This window comes from Meriones unguiculatus, chromosome X (assembly GCF_030254825.1).
Source record: "Meriones unguiculatus strain TT.TT164.6M chromosome X, Bangor_MerUng_6.1, whole genome shotgun sequence".
NCBI lineage: Eukaryota > Metazoa > Chordata > Mammalia > Rodentia > Muridae > Meriones > Meriones unguiculatus.
The window spans coordinates 8,443,183-8,462,437 of record NC_083369.1 but is presented as its reverse complement, the minus strand read 5'-3'; the positions used below and the strand labels follow the sequence as shown (position 1 = coordinate 8,462,437).

General features: G+C 36.9%; 1 protein-coding gene across 1 annotated transcript in view; it reads left to right on the top strand.

Moving 5' to 3' along the window:
• Window positions 1-19,255, top strand: part of LOC132650056 (uncharacterized) — a 103,061-nt gene that overhangs the window by 35,625 nt on the left and 48,181 nt on the right. The window contains exons 3-4 of the mRNA XM_060374998.1: window positions 5,689-5,880; window positions 8,979-9,072. Coding sequence (XP_060230981.1) covers window positions 5,689-5,880; window positions 8,979-9,072 — 286 coding nt within the window. The remainder of the gene's footprint in view (window positions 1-5,688; window positions 5,881-8,978; window positions 9,073-19,255) is intronic.

Genomic DNA, 19,255 nt, shown 5'->3' with positions numbered 1-19,255 from the left:
GTTCTGTACCAAATTTTAAATTATTTGCTTTCTTGATTACTGGTTTTTTTTTTTAGTTGTTTGTATATTGTAAATAGTAACCCACTGTCACATGTATATTTGTTAAGCGAGAGGTACTCTAATACGTGAGTAGAAAATGCTAATTTAGAAGGCAGTCTGATGCTGTGTCCATTTAACAAAATAATTATAGTGGATTCATCCCAGGGCCTGTGAGCTCTCCAACCATGGGTTCTTGGCCAGATTTATATTATTAGGCATGTGTCTTCAACTGTGTGGTGGGCCTTAAATACAATCAAAGGTGATGCATTTCTTTAATAATATCTGTGCCACTATTACGCCCACTGGCATTTTTTCCCACAGCTGTTATTATTAGAGTTCACATTACTTTAGTAAAACTGTTGATGACAATGACTTTTTCCCCCCAAAGCAACTTATAAATTACCTTCTGGTACTGTGAAACTTATTCAGCCAGGAAGAAGCTTCCAAATCAGCAACAACTTGATTTTTCTATGTCCTGTGATGAAAGCATGTGGTTTATTCAATAATAAATTCTCACCACAAAGTTCTATTTGGCAACAAAGAGCAATATTGGTAGTGATATCCTGTACTGTTTTGGTGATTTCTTGATCAACTCTGAACAACAACCTGAGGGGAGATATCCCACACTTGTCACTGGGCTTCAAACTTGGCAACCTTTGACTTCAAGAAAGAGCATAATTATTTGTGTAAGGCCTATTGCAATTAAACATTTACATAAATTGTCTCTCTCTCTTGTGTATGTGTGTCTGTGTAGTAAATAAAAAGGTTTCTATAAAACTTTTTAAGCATTCTATTTTTCTTTTTTAGGCAGCATCTCACTATGTAGTTCTGGCTGACATTAAACTCACTATGTAGACCAGGTTGGCCTCAATTTCAAGGAAAGAGGCCTCCTCCTACACCTCTGCCTCCTCCTGTCCTTCCCCCTACCTCTCTCCACCTCAGCCTTTGCCTGCACCTCATTAAAGGCATGTACCGCCATGCCTGGCTCTTCAAACATTCTTTATTATTATTAATTAATTCAATTTATATCTTGATCATAGGCCCCTCCCTCCTCTTCTCCCAGTCCCACCTTCCCTCCCACATCCCCCCTCCCCTGATTCTCAGAATAGGGGGTCTTCCTACCTATACATCACAGCTCTTATATTCGCATGAGCACAAGTTCATTCTGTTTTTAAATTTAATTTATGTATTTATTTATTACAATTTATTCACTTTGTATTGCCACTTCAGCATCCTCTCTCATTGCCTCCTAGTCCCCCCCCCACCTTCCCTCTTCTCCCCCTATGCCCTTTTTCTAGTTCCTGATAGGGGAGGACCTCCCCTTCTATCTGACCCTAGTTTATCAGGTCTCATCAAGGCTAGGTGCATCATCTTCCTCTGTGGCCTGACAAGGCTGCATCTACCAGGGGGAGGTGATCAAAGAGCCAGCCATTGAGTTCATGTCAGAGTCAGCCCTTGTACCACTTACTAGGGAACCTGCTTGGAAACTGATGAGCCAATGAACTTCCTTTGAACAGGGGGTCTAGGTCCTCTCCATGCATGGTCCTGGGTTGGTGTATTGATCTCTGCAGACCCAGACTCTGGGCTCAGGTATTTTGGCTCAGGTATTTTTGGAGTTCCTGTCCCCTCCAGGTCTTTCTATCTCTTTTTCCATTAGGATTACGGCACTCTGCCTAAAATTTAGCTATGAGTCTCAGTATCTCCTTTGACACACTGGTGGGTAGAGTCTTTCAGAGGCCCTCTGTGGAAGGCTACTGTCCTGTTCCTTGTCTTCTGCTTTCAATGTCTATCTTGCCTTTCTGAATGAGGACTAAACATCTTCCCTAGGGTCCTTCTTGTTGTTTAGATCCTTTGGATTCTAGTGTGTTTATCCTGTGTTATATGGCTAATATCTACTTATAAGTGAGTATATACCATATGTGTCTTTCTGCTTCTGGGTAACCTAACTCAGGATGATCTTTTCCAGTTTCTACAGTTTGCCTGAAAATTTCATGATTTCCTTGTTTTAGATTGCTAAGTAGTATTCCATTGTGTAAATGTACCACATTTTCTGTATCCATTCTACCGTTGAGGGACATCTGGGTTGTTTCCAGATTCTGACTATTAGGAATAAAGCTGCTACAAACATGGTTGAACTAATGTCCTTTATGAATGGTGGGGTATCTTTTGTGTTTATGCCTAGGAATGTCATAGCTGGATCTTGAAGTAGCACTACTACTAATTTTCTGAGAAAGTGCCAGATTTCCAAAGTGATTGTACAATGTTGCATTCCTACCAGCAATGGAAGAGGTTCCCCCTTTCTCCACAACCCTTCCATCATGCATCGTCCCTTGAGTTTTTGATCTTAGCCATTCTGATGGGTGTGAGGTGAAATCTCAGGATAGTTTTGATTTGTATTTCCTGAATGACTAAGGATGAGTTCTTTTTAAATAATAGTTATCCCTTTTCCTACCTTTTTTATTCTTTATTAATTACACTTTAATCACTTTGTATCCCCCTGTGGTTCCCTCCCTCCTCCTGTCCCAATGCCCCCCCCCACGCATGCTGCATGCCCTTCCCCAAGTCCACTGATGAGGGAAGTCTTCTTTTCCTTCCTTCTAGTCCTAGTCAATTAGGTCTCATCAAGAGTGGCTGCATTGTCTTCTTCTGTGGCTTGGTAAGGCTGCTCCCCCCTCAGGGGGAGGTGATTAAAGAGCAGTTCATGTCAGAGACAGTCCCTGTTCCTATTACAATGGAACCCACTTGGACACTGAACTGCCATGGACTATATCTGTGCAGGGGTCATAAGTTATCTCCATGCATGGTCCTTGGTTGAAGTATCAGTCTCAGGAAAGACTCCTGTGCTCAGATTTTTTGGTTCTGTTGCTCTCCTTGTGGAGTTCCTGTCCTCTCCTGATCTTACTGTTTCCCACTTCTTTCATAAGATTCCCAGCACTGTGCCCAAAGGTTGGCCATAAGTCTCAGCATCTGCTTTGATAGTCTGCAGGGCAGAGCTTTTCAGAGGTCCTCTGTGTCAGGCTCCCGACTTGTTCACTGTTTTCTCCTTCTTCTGATGTCTATCATCTTTGCCTTTCTGGATAGTGATTCTTTCTTCACCTAAACCCCCGTCCTTCTTATTCCCTACTTCTATAATCTGTATTCTACTATTCCATTCTGTTAAGATCTTTCTTTCTCTTCTCCATGGTCTTTTTCTAGATTCCTGGATTCCTCACGTACTCCAAGTTAAGCATGCAAATCTTAATAAAACATGATTGTAATCCATGAATCACTGAAATTTTAAGAAGGTTGGATGATGACAAGAAACTAAGAAAGGTGGTTTAGAAGTAATCAAGGAACTAGAAAAATACATAAATAAAAGTATGTTCTGGAAGCTAAGTGAAAATTCAATGCAGGAAGAGTGATCAGCTATGTTAAATGCTGCCGATAGTAAAATGAGAGCTTAGATTACCTTTAACATCATGAGGCTAGAGATAAATGGTATTTTGGGACAAGGTCTGAGACAGTTACTATTCTACAAATTTGAAATATATCTCTATATAATTCTCACAACAGTCTTGAGTAGTATATAAATTTTTATTTCTTATTGTCATTATGGAATAAAATCTTCATATAAATAATCATTCATTCATTTGGTACCCGAATCTCTGTTTTTGTCATGTAGAACATGGTATTTTCAGATATATGTCCATTAAAATGTGGTTAAATCTTAATTATCATAGGCATGACCTCACTTTTCTTGGTGTGAGCATAATACTCACTCTCTTAGTATTTTCCAAGATGATAATATATCATCATTAAATATAGTCATCATGCTGTATAATCAATGTTTTCTATCTAATTACAATTCTATATTTGGATCAACAACTTGTCAGTGTAATTCACATTTATTTGTTATTTCATCCACCAGAAGCTGTATAAGAAATGTCAGTGTTAGTTAGAGAATCATCCCCTTTAACCCATCCTACTTTATTTAACCTCACAGCACTTCTCAAATTTAAGCATGGTAGATAAAATACGAATTTTGCTTACTTTTTAACTTCTTTCTGCTATATTGTAAGCTATTTGAGTATATGGATCATTTTGTTTTATTCAGTAACATATTTCTCGAATATCTGAATAATAATTTATCACATAGTCAATTTGTGTTGAATGAGTAAAATACTATTGTTTTTTAAAATTTTTATTTATTTATTTATTTATTTATTTATTTATTTATTACAATTTATTCATTTTTATCCTGGCTGCAGTCCCCTCCCTCATCACCTCCCAGCCCCAGCCACCTTACCTCATCTCCTCCCTACTCCTTCCCAAGTCAGAACATCCTTCCCTTCTATCTGACCCTTGTCTATCAGGTCTCATTAAGGCTGGCTTCATCATCTTCCTCTGTGTCCTGGCAATGTTGCACCTTACATAAAATATTATTGTAAAATGAAAATTCATTTTTTATTTACTGTTAGACTAAAGAAGAAAAATATTCTCAACAAAGTCTTGTTACAAGCAGAAACACATGATGGACATAATATATGAAAACTGTTCTTAAACCTCCTTATATGGGTGAAAGTATATTGTATATTAAAAGGCACATCCTTATAAATAGATGACTATTAATTTGAAACTTGCAGATATATTTCTTAAATACTCACAGATAATCAGTACTAAAAATGTTAAAACTATCTAATCAGCTTCTTCATGTCAACCATGCCAGGAATATTTAATTTTTGTACTATTTTTATGTTGGAAAAGGAAACAAGTAGCTTACTCTACTAACTGCCTTTATTGAACAACTGGGTAATCTCCTAGGTATTAGTCCTCCAGAAGACAGTGATGAATTCCCTAAAGACACTACCTTAACAAACTTCACCTACAGCCACTCTCAGGGAAGCATGAAAAAAATAACATTCTCTGTTATTTTTCTCTGTTATTCTTCTCTATTATTCTCATACACATTTCTATGTGTGTGTATGTCATGCCAGTTTTTAGTCTATGCTCCAGAGGAACCACATTCACATTATTTGGCTGCATCCCAAGACTTATAAAAACACATGTAGTTCATAAGTTAGTTACTTCTTTCTGAAAAAATAAAAAGAAAAAGAAAACTCTAGAGTCATAGGAAAGATGGGGGCAGACATGTTTTCTGGCAGTCTATTCTCTTTTCATGTTTCTTCTTGCGTTTCTTATGGTGTGGTAGAATTAGTCTGTGGCTGGAGGCCCATAGCCTGCCCTTATATAACTGACAGCTTAGACTGAGCAGAACTCTTTTTTTTTTGTTGTTTGTTTGTTTGATTGGTTGTTTTACAGAAGCGTGAGAACTAGAGTAGTCAGAGTAGAACACAGGTAGAAGCAGTGAGCAAAATGTGAATAATTTTGAAAGCATTCTTAAGACATTTACTTCTCTCCCTGTTCATATGTACTAACTCCCACATCTTCCTTAACTGATGGTTAGGAAATCCTGCAGCTTTGGTATGGTCACTCAGTGTGTTCAAAGTTGTAGGTTTAGGGCACTTGCTCAAGTAGAAAAATGGGATATTGTAAGTCTCTGAAGAATGAACTTAAGGAGATATCTCATGGTTGAGCTACAATGAAATGTTTGACTCACTCATATGAGATAATTCCCTTCTTGTGTGAGATATTTCTTTTATCTTTACCTAGATGTCCAAATTACAGAGGCCAGTGGGGAAACTACTGGTACATGGGGAACAAATGTGAACAACTCTGGAACACCCTGGACCTGATTTTAGTAGCAACATTGCCTGGAATAGCACTGGCTCTAATCGTTGGTGTGGTGATCCAGATTATCCACTATTGTAAAGGGAAGTCAAAGAAGAATAGAGACCATCACAGGTAAAAGATTTCTAAGGATTTCAGAGAAAAGTAGTATCTTTCATGCGACCAACAAATGAATCAAGAAATAATGAATGCCACTTATCATGCATGTAATTTATGTTTTCTTTTATATCTATCAATATTGTAATTCAAAGTCAAATTAACATTGCCAATGTATACATATTTAGTTTAGGATTTCAGTAGAGAAAAATCTACAAAGCCCTTTTCCAGATAAAAACCAAATGCAACCAATAAAATGTCCCATTTCATTGATTTCTTTCCACTAAGGGAGTGTTTGTGTACCACATATTCTGCCCTGGTAGTGTGAGAACAATGGGTCAGAGGCTGTTGTGCCAGTCCATTCAACTCCCTTATACCACCAGTAATATCTGAGAAACCAAAAGATGAATCTAATAGTGTTGGCTACAATTGGGACTTTGTCTTATTTAACTAATTTTACCTCCTTGGGCTTTAATATTCTCATTTACAAAATAGAAATGTTTATAATCAAGCCTACTCACTTTAGAGATATGAGGATGATACCAAAAGCAGCAATCAGGTATTGAGTATTTATTATGCATGGCAAGATGAGTTACAAAGGTTTCATGCTTATTAATTAATTGAATTTTCTCAACAGCCCTATAAAATACTTTTGAGACCACTGAGGCATAGAAAGATACTTAGCCAAGTTTGTGGTGCTATGCTAATGGAACCCAATTAGCTAAAACAGTGTTAAAACCGCTATGCCTTGTTCCATAACCTTTATTTTTTATGTAAAATAAACTCTATTCTTTATAGTTCTCAGTGCTTCTGAACTTTAGAATATGAGGGTGAAGTACAAATGTGTAATATCAATTTTCTATAAGTTAATTAAAATTTCATCTACTTTACCTTCATTCCTCTATGACAAGCTAATATTACCTTCCTTCCAAGCATTATGAGGATACTTTGAAATATTAGTTATAAATGGGGAGTGTTGGTACTGTTTACCTCATATTCATAAGAACTGTTTTTCAACTCGCAACAAAATCAGGCTTTAAGTTCCGGTACTGTTTGCCTCATATTCAGAAGAACTGTTTTTCAACTTGGAAAAAAAAATCAGGTTTTTAACTTCCATAGGTATTTGTTTATAGAAAGAGTAAGATTTAACTCTTAAATCATGTCAGAGCCATTCCCTGTTCCCATTACTAGGGAACCTACGTTGACACTGAACTGCCATGAGCTACATCTGAGCAGGAGTTCTAGGTTACCTCCATGAATGGTCCTGGGTTGGAGGGAGTGCAGCCTTATCAGGCCACAGAGGAAGACAATGCAGCCACTCCTGAGGAGACCTAACAGACTAGGATCAGATGGAAGGGGAGGAGGACCTCCCTTATCAGTGGACTGGGGGACGGGTATGGGTGGAGAAGAGAGGGGAAGGGTGGGATTTGGACTGAATGAGGGAGGGGTCTACAGTTGGGATCCAAAATAAATAAACTGTAATTAATAAAAAAGTAAATACATTTTAAAAAAGAAAAAAATCATTTCATTATTTTAAAGTTCTAAGCTTTGTGCCATTAATTCAAATTCTTTAAAGTCCTATATGGTATGTTTGTATACATATGTATATTTATATTCATTTTATATTGCATATATAATAAATGTTAATCAACATTAATTTTGTAAACTGAAATTTATTTGCACAACTTCATATATCAGGTGATATAAACTGCAAACCCCTTGGGACACTAAAGAATCATTATAATTACAAGTAACACTTTTGCAGTTCACTTTGAAAATATTCTCTATAATGTTCCTATCTCAAGGTTCTTGGTTAGATTTATCATTATTATTTATGTGTCTGTGTGTCTGTGTATGCCATGTGAGGTTAAGTAACCATAGTAGCTAGAAAAGGGCACCTGATACCCTGGAGTTAAAATTATAGACATTGGTGAACTATCCAACATATGAACATGGGTCCTTTTGAACAGCAGTTAAGTGCTCTTAACCACTGAGTACATAACTCCCAGACCCTCTTCCAAAGTTCTTAATCAATGTATATGTATTCCAATTTTCTTTCTTTAATTGACTCGGTAACTTTGAGTAAACCTCTTTTATAGAAAGAAAAGAATGTATATGTAGCTGTAGATGTAGATGTACATATGTTTCTTTGTTATTCTGATATTTAAATGAAATAATTAAATGTTTAGAATGATAGACAAGACTGAAACCTTATCAAGATAGTAGTAGTCTTCACAAGATTTGAGCTCCTTTATGGGATTTCATATAAATATTTAAGCTACTCTATTTTCTTTCACTTAACATGTTTTAAGTTTGAATTCCTTTTTATAGCTCTTTTATTATCTGAATTGTGAATTGACAAGTAACTATTTTTTTCTTTTTTAATTAATTTTATTTTTTATATTAATTACAGTTTATTCACTTTGTATCCCAGCTGTAACCCCCTCCCTCGTTCCCTCCCAATCCTATCCTCCTTCCTTTATCTTAATTTATTCTGTAATATTCTTTAGCTGAGCGGAAAATGTAAAGATTATTGAACTTGAGTAGGGCTCACACCTCTTCCCCACAAATCTCTAAGTAGGTAGCTCAGGAGAGTTTCCTTAAATTGTTTAAGCCTTCGTTTTCTTATCTGTGAACTGAATTTAAAACCCCCAACTAGCAAGCTTTCTGTAATATTCAGATAAGAAAATGTTATTCTTTATGTAATTTTCTGCTTTCTAAAATTTACTTTAAATTGCAGAATAAATAAAATGGATTGATGGTTTAGTAGGAAAATGGATATATAAATGTGTAGATGTTAATATATGCAAAAATAGTAATGGTTGAATCAATGTGGGAGATATACTGATATACCCTAAAATTCCTTTTGACTTTATTATATACTTGAAAGTTTTAAACATGAAATGTTTTATAAAATCAGATGAATTAACACACCTCGACCATGAATTAAATTTGACAAATAGTAATTTTATCAATTCTTTTGCTTAAGTACAGTCATAAAATGGAAACATTCATTGTGTATTTTCAAGACATTACTGAGACATTGTTTTATAACTAGTTACGCAAATGCTTTATCCTAACTGAATTGCGCTTTTTTTTAAATGTTTATATGCCAGTGAAGAGAGAAGTATGACAGAACTTCGACCTCAACATAATTCTGCATATGGTTTTAGTACTGTTGGGAATCTGCCTCAACTCAACCAAGGAAAGGTAAACATTGAAATTCATTTGTCAAATAAACTAAGTTTACAGAACACACCAAAGAAAGAAATGCCATAAAGAATAAAAGCAGAACTTTCCAATGTAAAAAGTAAATGTTATTAAAATATAAAATTGCACAAATATGGATGGTTGGTGCCAGGTTATATATCAAATATCAATAGAATACAGGCCAGGACTGCATCATTGACACTGGAAATGTTTTCTACCTCTTCTTCCTATCAGTTACTTCCAGGTAAAATCAAGTTAAAACAGATATCAAAAACAGGCTTGGAGAAAACTAAAATACATAACAATAAAGAAATGATTCACCAGAAGAGGGCAAAAAAATGATTAAAAGGCCAAGAATTTAGTCTAGATATTAACACCTCAAACCTAGTAATATATTTCCAGTTTCATACACCATTTAAAGAAGTCATGTGGAGATTTTGGAGACTTGATGTATTTTAGGAACTACTCTGAATAAAAAAATGTAAAGGACCTTGATGTCACATTGGACAACAAGAGTAAGAGGCCTCAGAAATATTATTATTCAAACAAATCACAGAGACACAAAATAATATTTTTGTTAGATTTTATGTATCCTTAAATATGCCAATAGCTATCTCTGTATTCTAAAGAAGTGTGAACTGTGTTGAAATGAAATAACCCGAAACTCAGTATAGTTCTATAAGTGTCTAATCTGGTACCATCTTCATATCAAAGCCAGTTAAACATTGGGACAATAAAAGGTTAACCTAAACGTTTGTTGAATGAAGGATTTGTGGTGAGTTATTTTCTACTTAAAAATCAAATAAATTAAATATATAAACTTTAAAATAGCAGCATTAAAGATCTTTACAAAAGCATCTTTCAAAAAAAAGATTAAACTACTCTGCATGAATATCCTAATGTAAATATTGTTCATATGTTTAAAATGGTATTCTATGAAACTATCAAATGGTTTTTGCTGGCTGTTTTCTCTTGAAGTGAGCATTTGTATTGTAGGAAGAAACTATGAATTAGAGAACCTGGCACACAGAGTGCACTTTTCCCTTTCAAATAAGTCACTTTTTTTTAGCCTCCATAGTTATGTCTGTCACCTATCTAGTTTCCAAGTCTTGTGTTGATTCATTTTTTTGGTCTTCCCTCTTTTCTTTTAAAAAGGTGATATGTACACTCTGTGGTTGGGTAAAATTCATTAGGAAATGCATATGGCATGCTTATCAACTAGGTTATATTCATTATATACTATTTTTTATTTTTTTCTCTCAGTCTTTCTGTTGATAAATACTTGATTTTGCTATTATGCTTATCAAAGTATTTATATTTTTACTTATTTACTTATTTAATGTTTATTAATATTTATTCACTTTGTATCTTGGGGATAGTTCTCTTCCTCATCTCCTCCCAGTCCTACCCTCCCTCTTTCTTCTCCCCCTATTTTCCTTCCCTAGTGCACTGAAGGGGTAGGTCCTCTTGCCTTACTATCTGACCTTAGTTAATCAGGTTTCATCAGGACTGGCTATATCATCTTCCTCTGTGGCCTTGCAAGACTGGCCCCCCAGGGGAAGGTGTTTAAACAGCCACTGAGTCCCTGTCAGAGACATCCCCTGCTCCCCTTACTAGGGAACCCACATGGAGACTGACCTGCCTGTGGGCTACATATAAGCAGGGGTTCTAGGTCCTCTCCATGCATGGTGCTTGGTTGGCGCATCAGTCTCTATAGGCCCTCCTGGGCACAGATATTTTTTGGAGCTCCTTGTGGAGCTCCTGTTCCCTCCAAGTCTTTCTAACTCCCTCTTCTTTAATAAGATTCCCTGCACTCTGCCCAAAGTCTAGCTATGAGTCTCAGCATCTGCTTTGGTACCCTAATTGGTAGAGTCTTTCAGAGGTCCTCTGTAGTATGTTCCTGCCTGTTCCCTGTTACTGCTTCTGATGTCAATTGTGTTTGCCCTTCTGAAAGAGGATTGAGTATCTTTCCTAGGGTCCTCCTTGTTGTTTGGCTTCTTTAGGGTTATAGATTTTAGTATGTTATCCTATGTTATATGTCTAATACCCACTTATAAATGAGTATATATCACATGTGTGTCTTTGTGCTTCTGTGTTATCCCACTAGGTATGATCTTTTCTGGTGTCATCCATTTGCCTACAATATCATAATTTCTTTGTTTCTAATTGTTGAGTATTTTATTGTGTAAATGTACCACAATTTCTGTATCCATTCTTCAGTTGAGTAACACTTAGATTATTTCCAGATTCTGGCTATTAGGAACAAAGCTGCCTATGAGCATGGTTGAGCAAATGTCCTTGTTGAACTATAGATCACATTTGGATATATACCCAGGAGTGGTATAGTTGGATCTTGAGGTAGTACTATTCGCAATATTCTGAGAAAGCACCAGATTGATTTCCAAAGTGTTTTTACAAGTTTCCATACCCACCAGCAATGGAGGAAGGTTCCCCTTTCTCCACATCCTCTACAGCATGTGTTGTTTTTAATTTTAGCCATTCTTATGGGTATAAGGTGAAATCTCAGGGTCATTTTTAATTGCATTTACTGAATAACTAAGGGCACTGAGCATTTCTTTGTTTCTCCTCCATTCGATATTACTCTATTAAAAATTATCTGTTTAGCTCTGTTCCAATATTTTTCATTTGATTACTAGGTCATTTGGTGTTTAACTTCCTGAATTCTTTATATATTCTGAATATTAGCTCTCTGTTAGATATAGGGGTGGTGAAGATCTTTTCCTAGTCTGAAGGCTGTCGTTTTGTTTTGTTGACAATGTCCTTTGCTTTACAGAAGCTTTTTCAGTTTCATGAGGTCCCATTTATTGATTGTTGTTATTAGACCCTGTGCTGTTGGTGTTCTGCTCAGGAAATTGTCTCCTGTGCCAATGAGTTCAAGGCTTTTCCCCACTTTTTCTTCTAACAGGTTTACTGCATCTGGTTTTATGTTGAGGTCTTTGATTTACTTGGACTCTACTTTTGTGCTGGAGGATAAATATGGATCTATTTTTGTTTTTCTACATGGAAAGATACAGTTAGACCAGCACCATTTTGTTGAAGATGTTATTTTTTTTTCCATTGTATGGTTTTGGCTTCTTTGTCAAAAATCAAGTATGTGTAGTGTTGTGGGTGTGTTTCAGGGTCTTTTATTCAATTCCATTGATCCACTAGTCTCTTTCTATGCCAGTACTATGCCATTTTATTACTGTTGCTCTATAGTACAGTTTGAGATCAGCGATAGAGATCCTTCCAGAAGAACTTTTATTATACAGTGTTCTTTGAGCAATTCTGTCTTTTGGTTTGTTTGTTTCATTTTGTTTTCCTTTTTTTTTCATATGAAATTGAGAATTGTTCTTTCAAATTCTGTAAAGAATTGTGTTGGTGTTTTAATCTGAATTGCACTGACTCTGTAGATTGCCTTTGGTAGGATGCCCATTTTCACTATGTTAAGCCTATGGATCCATGAATATGGGAGAGCTTTCCATCTTCAAGTTCTTTCTTCAGAAACTTGAAGGTTTTTTTTTTTTTTTTCCCATTCAGGTCTTTCACTTGATTGGTTAGAATATCACCAAGGTACTTTATGTAAATTGTAACTACTTTGTAGGGTTCTGTTCTTTTAAATTCTTTTTCAGCCAGTTCATCTTTTGTCTACGGGGGCTTCTGATTTTTTTTTTTTTTTTGAGTTGATTTTGAATTCAACCACTTTGCTTAAGGTGTTTATCAGCTCAGCTGAAGGAGTTCTCTGGTAGAATTTTTAGGGTTGCTCATGTATACTAACATAACATCTGAGAATAGTGATACTTTGACTTCTTCCTTTCCAATTTGTATTCCCTTGATCTCCTTTAGTTCTCTTATTACTCTATAACTAGGACTTCAAGTACTATCTTGAAGAGATATGGAGACAGTGGGAAGCTTTGCCTTGTCTCCAATTTCAGTGGGATTGATTTAAATTTCTCTCCATTGATTTTGATGTTGGCTATAGGCTTGTTGTGTATTGCATTTACTATGTTTAGGTATGTGTCTTGTATCCCTGATTTTTTCAAAATGTAAAACATGAACGAGTGTTGGATTTTGTTAAATGCTTTATTTGACAAATGCAAAAAAGTAGATGATCAAGGGGTTTCCTTTTTTTTTCCTTCAGTTTATTCATATGGTGGATTACATTGATTGAACTACCCCTGCATATCTAGGATGAAGACTACTTTTTCATAATGGATGATATCTTTAAGGTGTTCTTGGATTTGGTTTGTGAGTTCATAAGTGAGATATGTCTGAAGTTCTCTCTCTCTCTTTTTAATTTTGATCATTGTGAGGTTTTGGCATCAAGATTACTGTGGCCTCATAAAATGAGTTTGGTAATGTTCCTTCTGTTTCTATTTTGAGAAATACTTTGAAGAGTAATGGAGTTAACTCTTCTTTGAAGGACTGCTGGATTTTTGCACTTGAAACCATGTGGCTCTGAGCTTTTTTGAAAGGAAGACTTTTGATGACTGCTTCTATTTCCTTAGGGGATATATGACTCTTTAATTTAGTTACCTGATCTTGATTCAGCTTTGGTAAATGGACTCATATGCTTTTGAAGGAAAGTCTAATGATTCTTTGGATTTCCTCAGTGTCTGTCTTTATGTCCCCATGTTCTTTTCTGATTTTGTTGATTTGGATAGTGTCTCTCTGCCTTTTAGTTAGTTTGGCTAAGGGTTTTTCTATCTTGTTGATTTTCTCAAAAACCTGCTCTTTGTTTCATTGATTCTTTGAATTGTTTTGTTTCTAATTTATTGATTTCATCCCTGAGTTTGATTAATTCCAGGTGTCTACTCCTCTTGTATGTGTCTGCTTCTTCTTCTTCTTCTTCTTCTTTTTTTTTTTTTTTAGTTATTTTAAGTGAGCTGTCAAGTTGCTTGTATGAGATGTTTTGAATTTCTTTATGAAGGTACTAACATTGTATTTCATAAATCCGGGTAAATTGTACCTTCATTGTCATTGAATTTTTAGGAAGTCTCTAATCTTTTTCTTATTGTTTTTCCTTGACCAGGTGTCATTGAATAGAGAATTTGTTTAGTTTCCATGTGTGTGTAGGCTTTTCATTATGTCTGTTGTTGTTGAGGTCTAGTTTTAGGCCATGATGATCTGATAGGATACAAGGGGTTATTTCAATCTTCTTGTATCTGTTGAGGCTTGCTTTGTGTCCAACTACATGGTCAATTTTTGAGAAGGTTTCCTGTGTGCTGAGAAGAAGGTATAGTCTTTTGTGTTTGGGTGAAAAGTTTTGTACACATCTATTAGGTGTATATGATTTAAGACCATTGTAAGTATCATTATTTCTTTATTTAATTTCTGTTTGGATGATTTGTCCCTTGGTGAGAGTAGGGTGTTGAAGCTTTCTACTATTAAGGTGTTGGGACTGATGAGTAATTTAAGCTTTAATAATGCTTCATATACCAATGCTGGTGCCCTTGTATTTGGGGCATAGATGTTCAGAATTGTGATAAAAAGTTCATAGTGAATTTTTCCTTTGATGAGAATAAAGTATCCCTTCTCATCTCTTTTTTAAATTAATTTTGGTTGAAAATCTATTTTATTAGATTTTAAGATGGCTACTCCAGCAGGATTTCTGGGTTCATTTGCTTGGAAAACCTTTTTAGCCCTTTTCTCTGAGGTAGTGTCTATCTATGTTGCAGAGTTGTGTTTCTTGAATGCAGCAGAATGTTAGATCCTGTTTCTGCAACCATACTGTTAGTCTGTGTCTTTTTGTTGGAGAGTTGAGTCCATTGATATTGATAGATAATAGTGACAGATAATAGTGACCAATGGATGTTAGTTCCTTTTGTTGTGGAGTTGATGGTGATGTTGTTATTTTTGGCCTGTTTTCTTTTGATTTTTGTTGTTGTTGTTGTGAAGTTGTCTATATCCTGTGTTTTCTTGGGTGCCGTTAATTTCATTAGATTGGCATTCTCCTTCTAGTATCTTCTGTAGGGCTGAGTTGTTGCGTAGATATGTTTTAAACTCAGTTGTGTCATGGAACATTTTGTTTTCTCCATCTATGTTGATTGAATGTTTTGCTGGGATATAGTATTCTGGGTTGGCGTTTGTGATCTCTTAGTGTCTACATTACATCTGCTCAGGCCCTTCTGGCTTTCATAGTTTCTGTTGAGAAGTCCAGTGTGATTCTGGTAGGTCTACCTTTATATGATACTTGGTCTTTTTCCCTTGCTGCTTTTAATATTTTTTCTTTTTTCTGTATATTTAGTGTTTTGATTATTATGTGACAGGAGGAATTTCTTTTCTGGTCTAGTCTATTTGGTGTTCTGTAAGTCTCCTATATTTAAGGACATTTTTCCTTTAAGTTGGAAAAAATTCTTTTATAATTTTCTTGAAAATCTTTTCTAGATCATGGAGCCTGGAATCTTCTTTTTTGTCTATTCTTATTATTCTTAAGTTTTGTCTTTTCATGTAGTCCTTGATTTCATATATGTTTTGTGTTTGGTTCTTTTCTGATTTTATGCCTTTTTTGAGAGATATATCAAGTTCTTCAGTTGCATCTTCAGCTCCTGAAATTCTCTCCATTTCTTTTTTTTCTTTATTAATTACACTTTATTCACTTTGTATCCCCCTCGTGGTTCCCTCCATTCTCCAGTCCCAATCCCTCCCTTCCTCCACCCTCTGCATGCATGCCCCTCCCCAAGTCCACTGATAGGGGAGGACTTCTTTTCCTTCCTTCTGATCCTAGTCAGTCAATTAGGTCTCATCAGGAGTCCCTGTGTTGTCTTCTTCTGTGGCCTGGTAATGCTGCTTCCTCCTCACGGGGAGGTAATTAAAGAGCAGGCCAATCAGTTCATGTCAGAGACAGTCCTTGTTCCTATTACAATGGAACCCCCTTGGATACTGAACTGCCATGGGGTACATCTGTGCAGGAGTCTTAGGTTATCTCCATGCATAGTCCTTGGTTGAAATAGCAGTCTCAGGAATGACCCCTGTGCTCAGATTTTTTGGTTCTGTTGTTCCTCTCCTTGTGGAGTTCTTCTCCTCTCCAGATCTTACTGTTTCCCACTTCTTTCCTAAGTTTCCCTGCACTCTGTCCATAGGTTGCCTATAAATCTCAGCATCTACATTGATAGTTTGCAGGGCAGAGCTTTTCAGAGGTCCTCTGTGTCGGGCTCCTGACTTGTTCCCTCTTTTCTCCTTCTTCTGATGTCCAGCCTCTTTGCCTTTCTGGATAGGAATTGAGCATTTTAGCAAGAGTCCTCCCTCTTGATTAGTTTCTTTAAGTGTACAGATTTTAGTAGGTTTATCCTATATTATATGTCTATATGAGTGAGTATATACCTTGTGCATCTTTCTGCTTCTGGGATAGCTCACTCAGGATGATCTTTTCCACATTCTAACATTTACCTGCAAATTTCTGAAAAGCTTCTGTAAAGCAAAGGACACTGTCCTCAGAACAAAACGACATCCTACAGATTGGGAAAAGATCTTCACCAACCCTATATCTGACAGAGGGCTAATATCTAGTATATATAAAGAACTAAAGAAGTTAAACAGCAAAAAATCAAGTAATCCAATTTAAAAATGGGGTACAGACCTAAACAGAGAATCTGCAGAGGAATATCGAATGGCAGAGAAACACTTAAAGAAATGTTCAACTTCATTAGCCATTAGGGAAATGCAAATCAAAACGACCCTGAGATTTCACCTTACACCCATCAGAATGGCCAAGATCAAAAACTCAAGTGACAACACATGCTGGAGAAGTTGTGGAGAAAGGGAAACCCTTCTCCACTGCTGGTGGGAATGTAAACTTGTACAACCACTCTGGAAATCCATCTGGCACTTTCTCAGACAACTAGGAATAGCGCTTCCTCAAGATCCAGCCATAACATTCCTAGGCATATATCCAAAAGAAGCTCAAGTACACAATAAGGACATTTGCTTAACCATGTTTGTAGCAGCTTTATTTGTAATAGCCAGAAGCTGGAAACAGCCCAGATGCCCCTCAGTGGAGGAATGGATAGAGAAATTGTGGTACATTTACACAATGGAATATTACTCAGCAATGAAAAATAAGGAAATCATGAAATCTTTCCATTTCTTGTATACTGTTGTTGATGTTTACCTCTGTGGTTTCCAATCTCTTTGCTATATTTTCCATCTCCAGGAATTTCTCAGTGTGTGTTTTCTTTATTGATTCTAATTCTGCTTTCTTGTCTTGCATTATTTCCTTCACCTGTTTGAATGTGATTTCTGTCTGTCCATGATGGCCTCTATTTGTTTGTCTGCATTCACCTGTATTTCCTTGAGAGATTTGTTTGTTTCCTCTTTATGTGGCTCTAATAACTGGATAAGCATAGATTTAATATCAGTTTCCTGTGTTTCTGATGCATTACAACATCCTTTGATTGGGAGGGTTGCTGGTGAATCCATGATGTTCTGATTTTTGTTGGATGTGGTTTTATGCTGGCCTTTAGTCATCCTGTGGCCAGTAGCCATGTTTTTTTTTTTTTTTTTTTTTTTTGTCCCTAGCGACTGTACTGCAGAGTGGGTCTGCCTGTCTCTGGAGTTTGGAGTAGTCTTCAGGGAGAGGAGAAAGGTCCAGTGGTTTGGGAATGTTGGTATTTCAGATGCAGCTAACTAAGAAAGGTCACAGGTGTGTGTGCACAAGTGCAGGGGCATGCATGGAAGCATGCCTTGAAGACCAGGAGCAAGCTGCTCAGGTACCTGGAAGAGTGGTGCATAAGCATAGGCTGGGATGCTTGTGAGGTTCGTAGGCACAGTATGCATTTGGAGGTACCCTGAATGGCTCAGTGTGGGTGGCAATCACAGGGTGTCTCAGATGGGAGCTGAGTTGTAGCCCACAGGCCTGTCAGACTTTATGCTACAGTCACTCAGATTTGCCTGGGCTGTACCATCTTGGATTGAGGCACTGTATACCTCTGCTCTTTGCCTGAACTCCAAGGGGTGACCTGCAGTACAGGGTTTTGGATCTCTCAAGGATCCTGATGCTGTCCACAGGGAGCTGGGAATGAGGGATCTTCTGTCTGGCTGCTAGTGCAGAAAGTCCGCAGGTCTAGGGTTCTGCATGCACTTGCAGGCCTATGTGGAAAACACAGCATGTCCGTGGTTCTTGACTCTCAGTTTTGGGAGGTAGTGTCAGATACTCTGGTCTTACTGACTCCAGCTGTCCCATGAATTCCAATGCTGCCCACAGGGTTTCCAGTTAGATCCTCTGTTTGCCCACTAGAGCAGAGGGTGTCTGGACCTGGGGTTAAACACGCAATGCTGGGGCAAACAGAAGTGGTGAGTGCTCTCTGTCACTAACAACTCCACATGTGGCTAAGGCTGAGGATCTGGCTTGCTTCCATGTATGTGGACCTATCTGCATTGCCCACATGGCACGCTGGGGTTGGCTACCCAGAGGCTATTTAAGCTGTGGGCTGGCTTTCCCCAGGGTCAGATGATTGTTCAAGGTTCCTGAATAAACTGCATTGAAAAAAAAATAAAGAAATAAAAAGCTTGAAACCAAAAAAAAAAAAAAAAAAAAAAAAAAAAAAGTGCAGGGTCCACAGTTCGATACCACGATACCGGATACATCATTGGGGTGGTGGTGGTGGGGTGGATCTAATCTGTCCCAGCTCATGGGTTGGCCCCTCTACCGCAGGAAGCCTCAAATTTTGATATTCTTGCTTCAGCAGCCGATCCACTCACCCGTTTTGAAGTTTTGGATCCTCCGCACCTCAGATACACTGGGTGCTGCCATCTTGGAGCCCATATTTATACTCTTAAGTGTTGTGAATATTTCCTTGTTTGGGGAAGCCACAAATGTTCCACGATGCCTGTCACAATCTAGCACAGTCTTCTCTTTACAATTGTTTTCCAGTTTGGAGACTTTAGAAAATAGAAATTGACTATGTCAATTTAAGTACTTCATAAAAAACTGGAAGACTTTCACAGACTTAAGCTGTTTGTAAGGGTGTCTAGATGCACTATACTCTAATTGTACATTTAAAACATTACCATTGAGAATGACTTCTCAGATGATAAATATCAAATTGATTCCACAGAATTAAATATAGTTTTTCATTGATAATTTCTTCATTCAGTTAGCTAAAACAACATAAACGGAAAATCCTTGAAATGTCGGCAATAATTATTTTCTAATTAATAATATTGAAGAGAGTAGCGGTAAGAT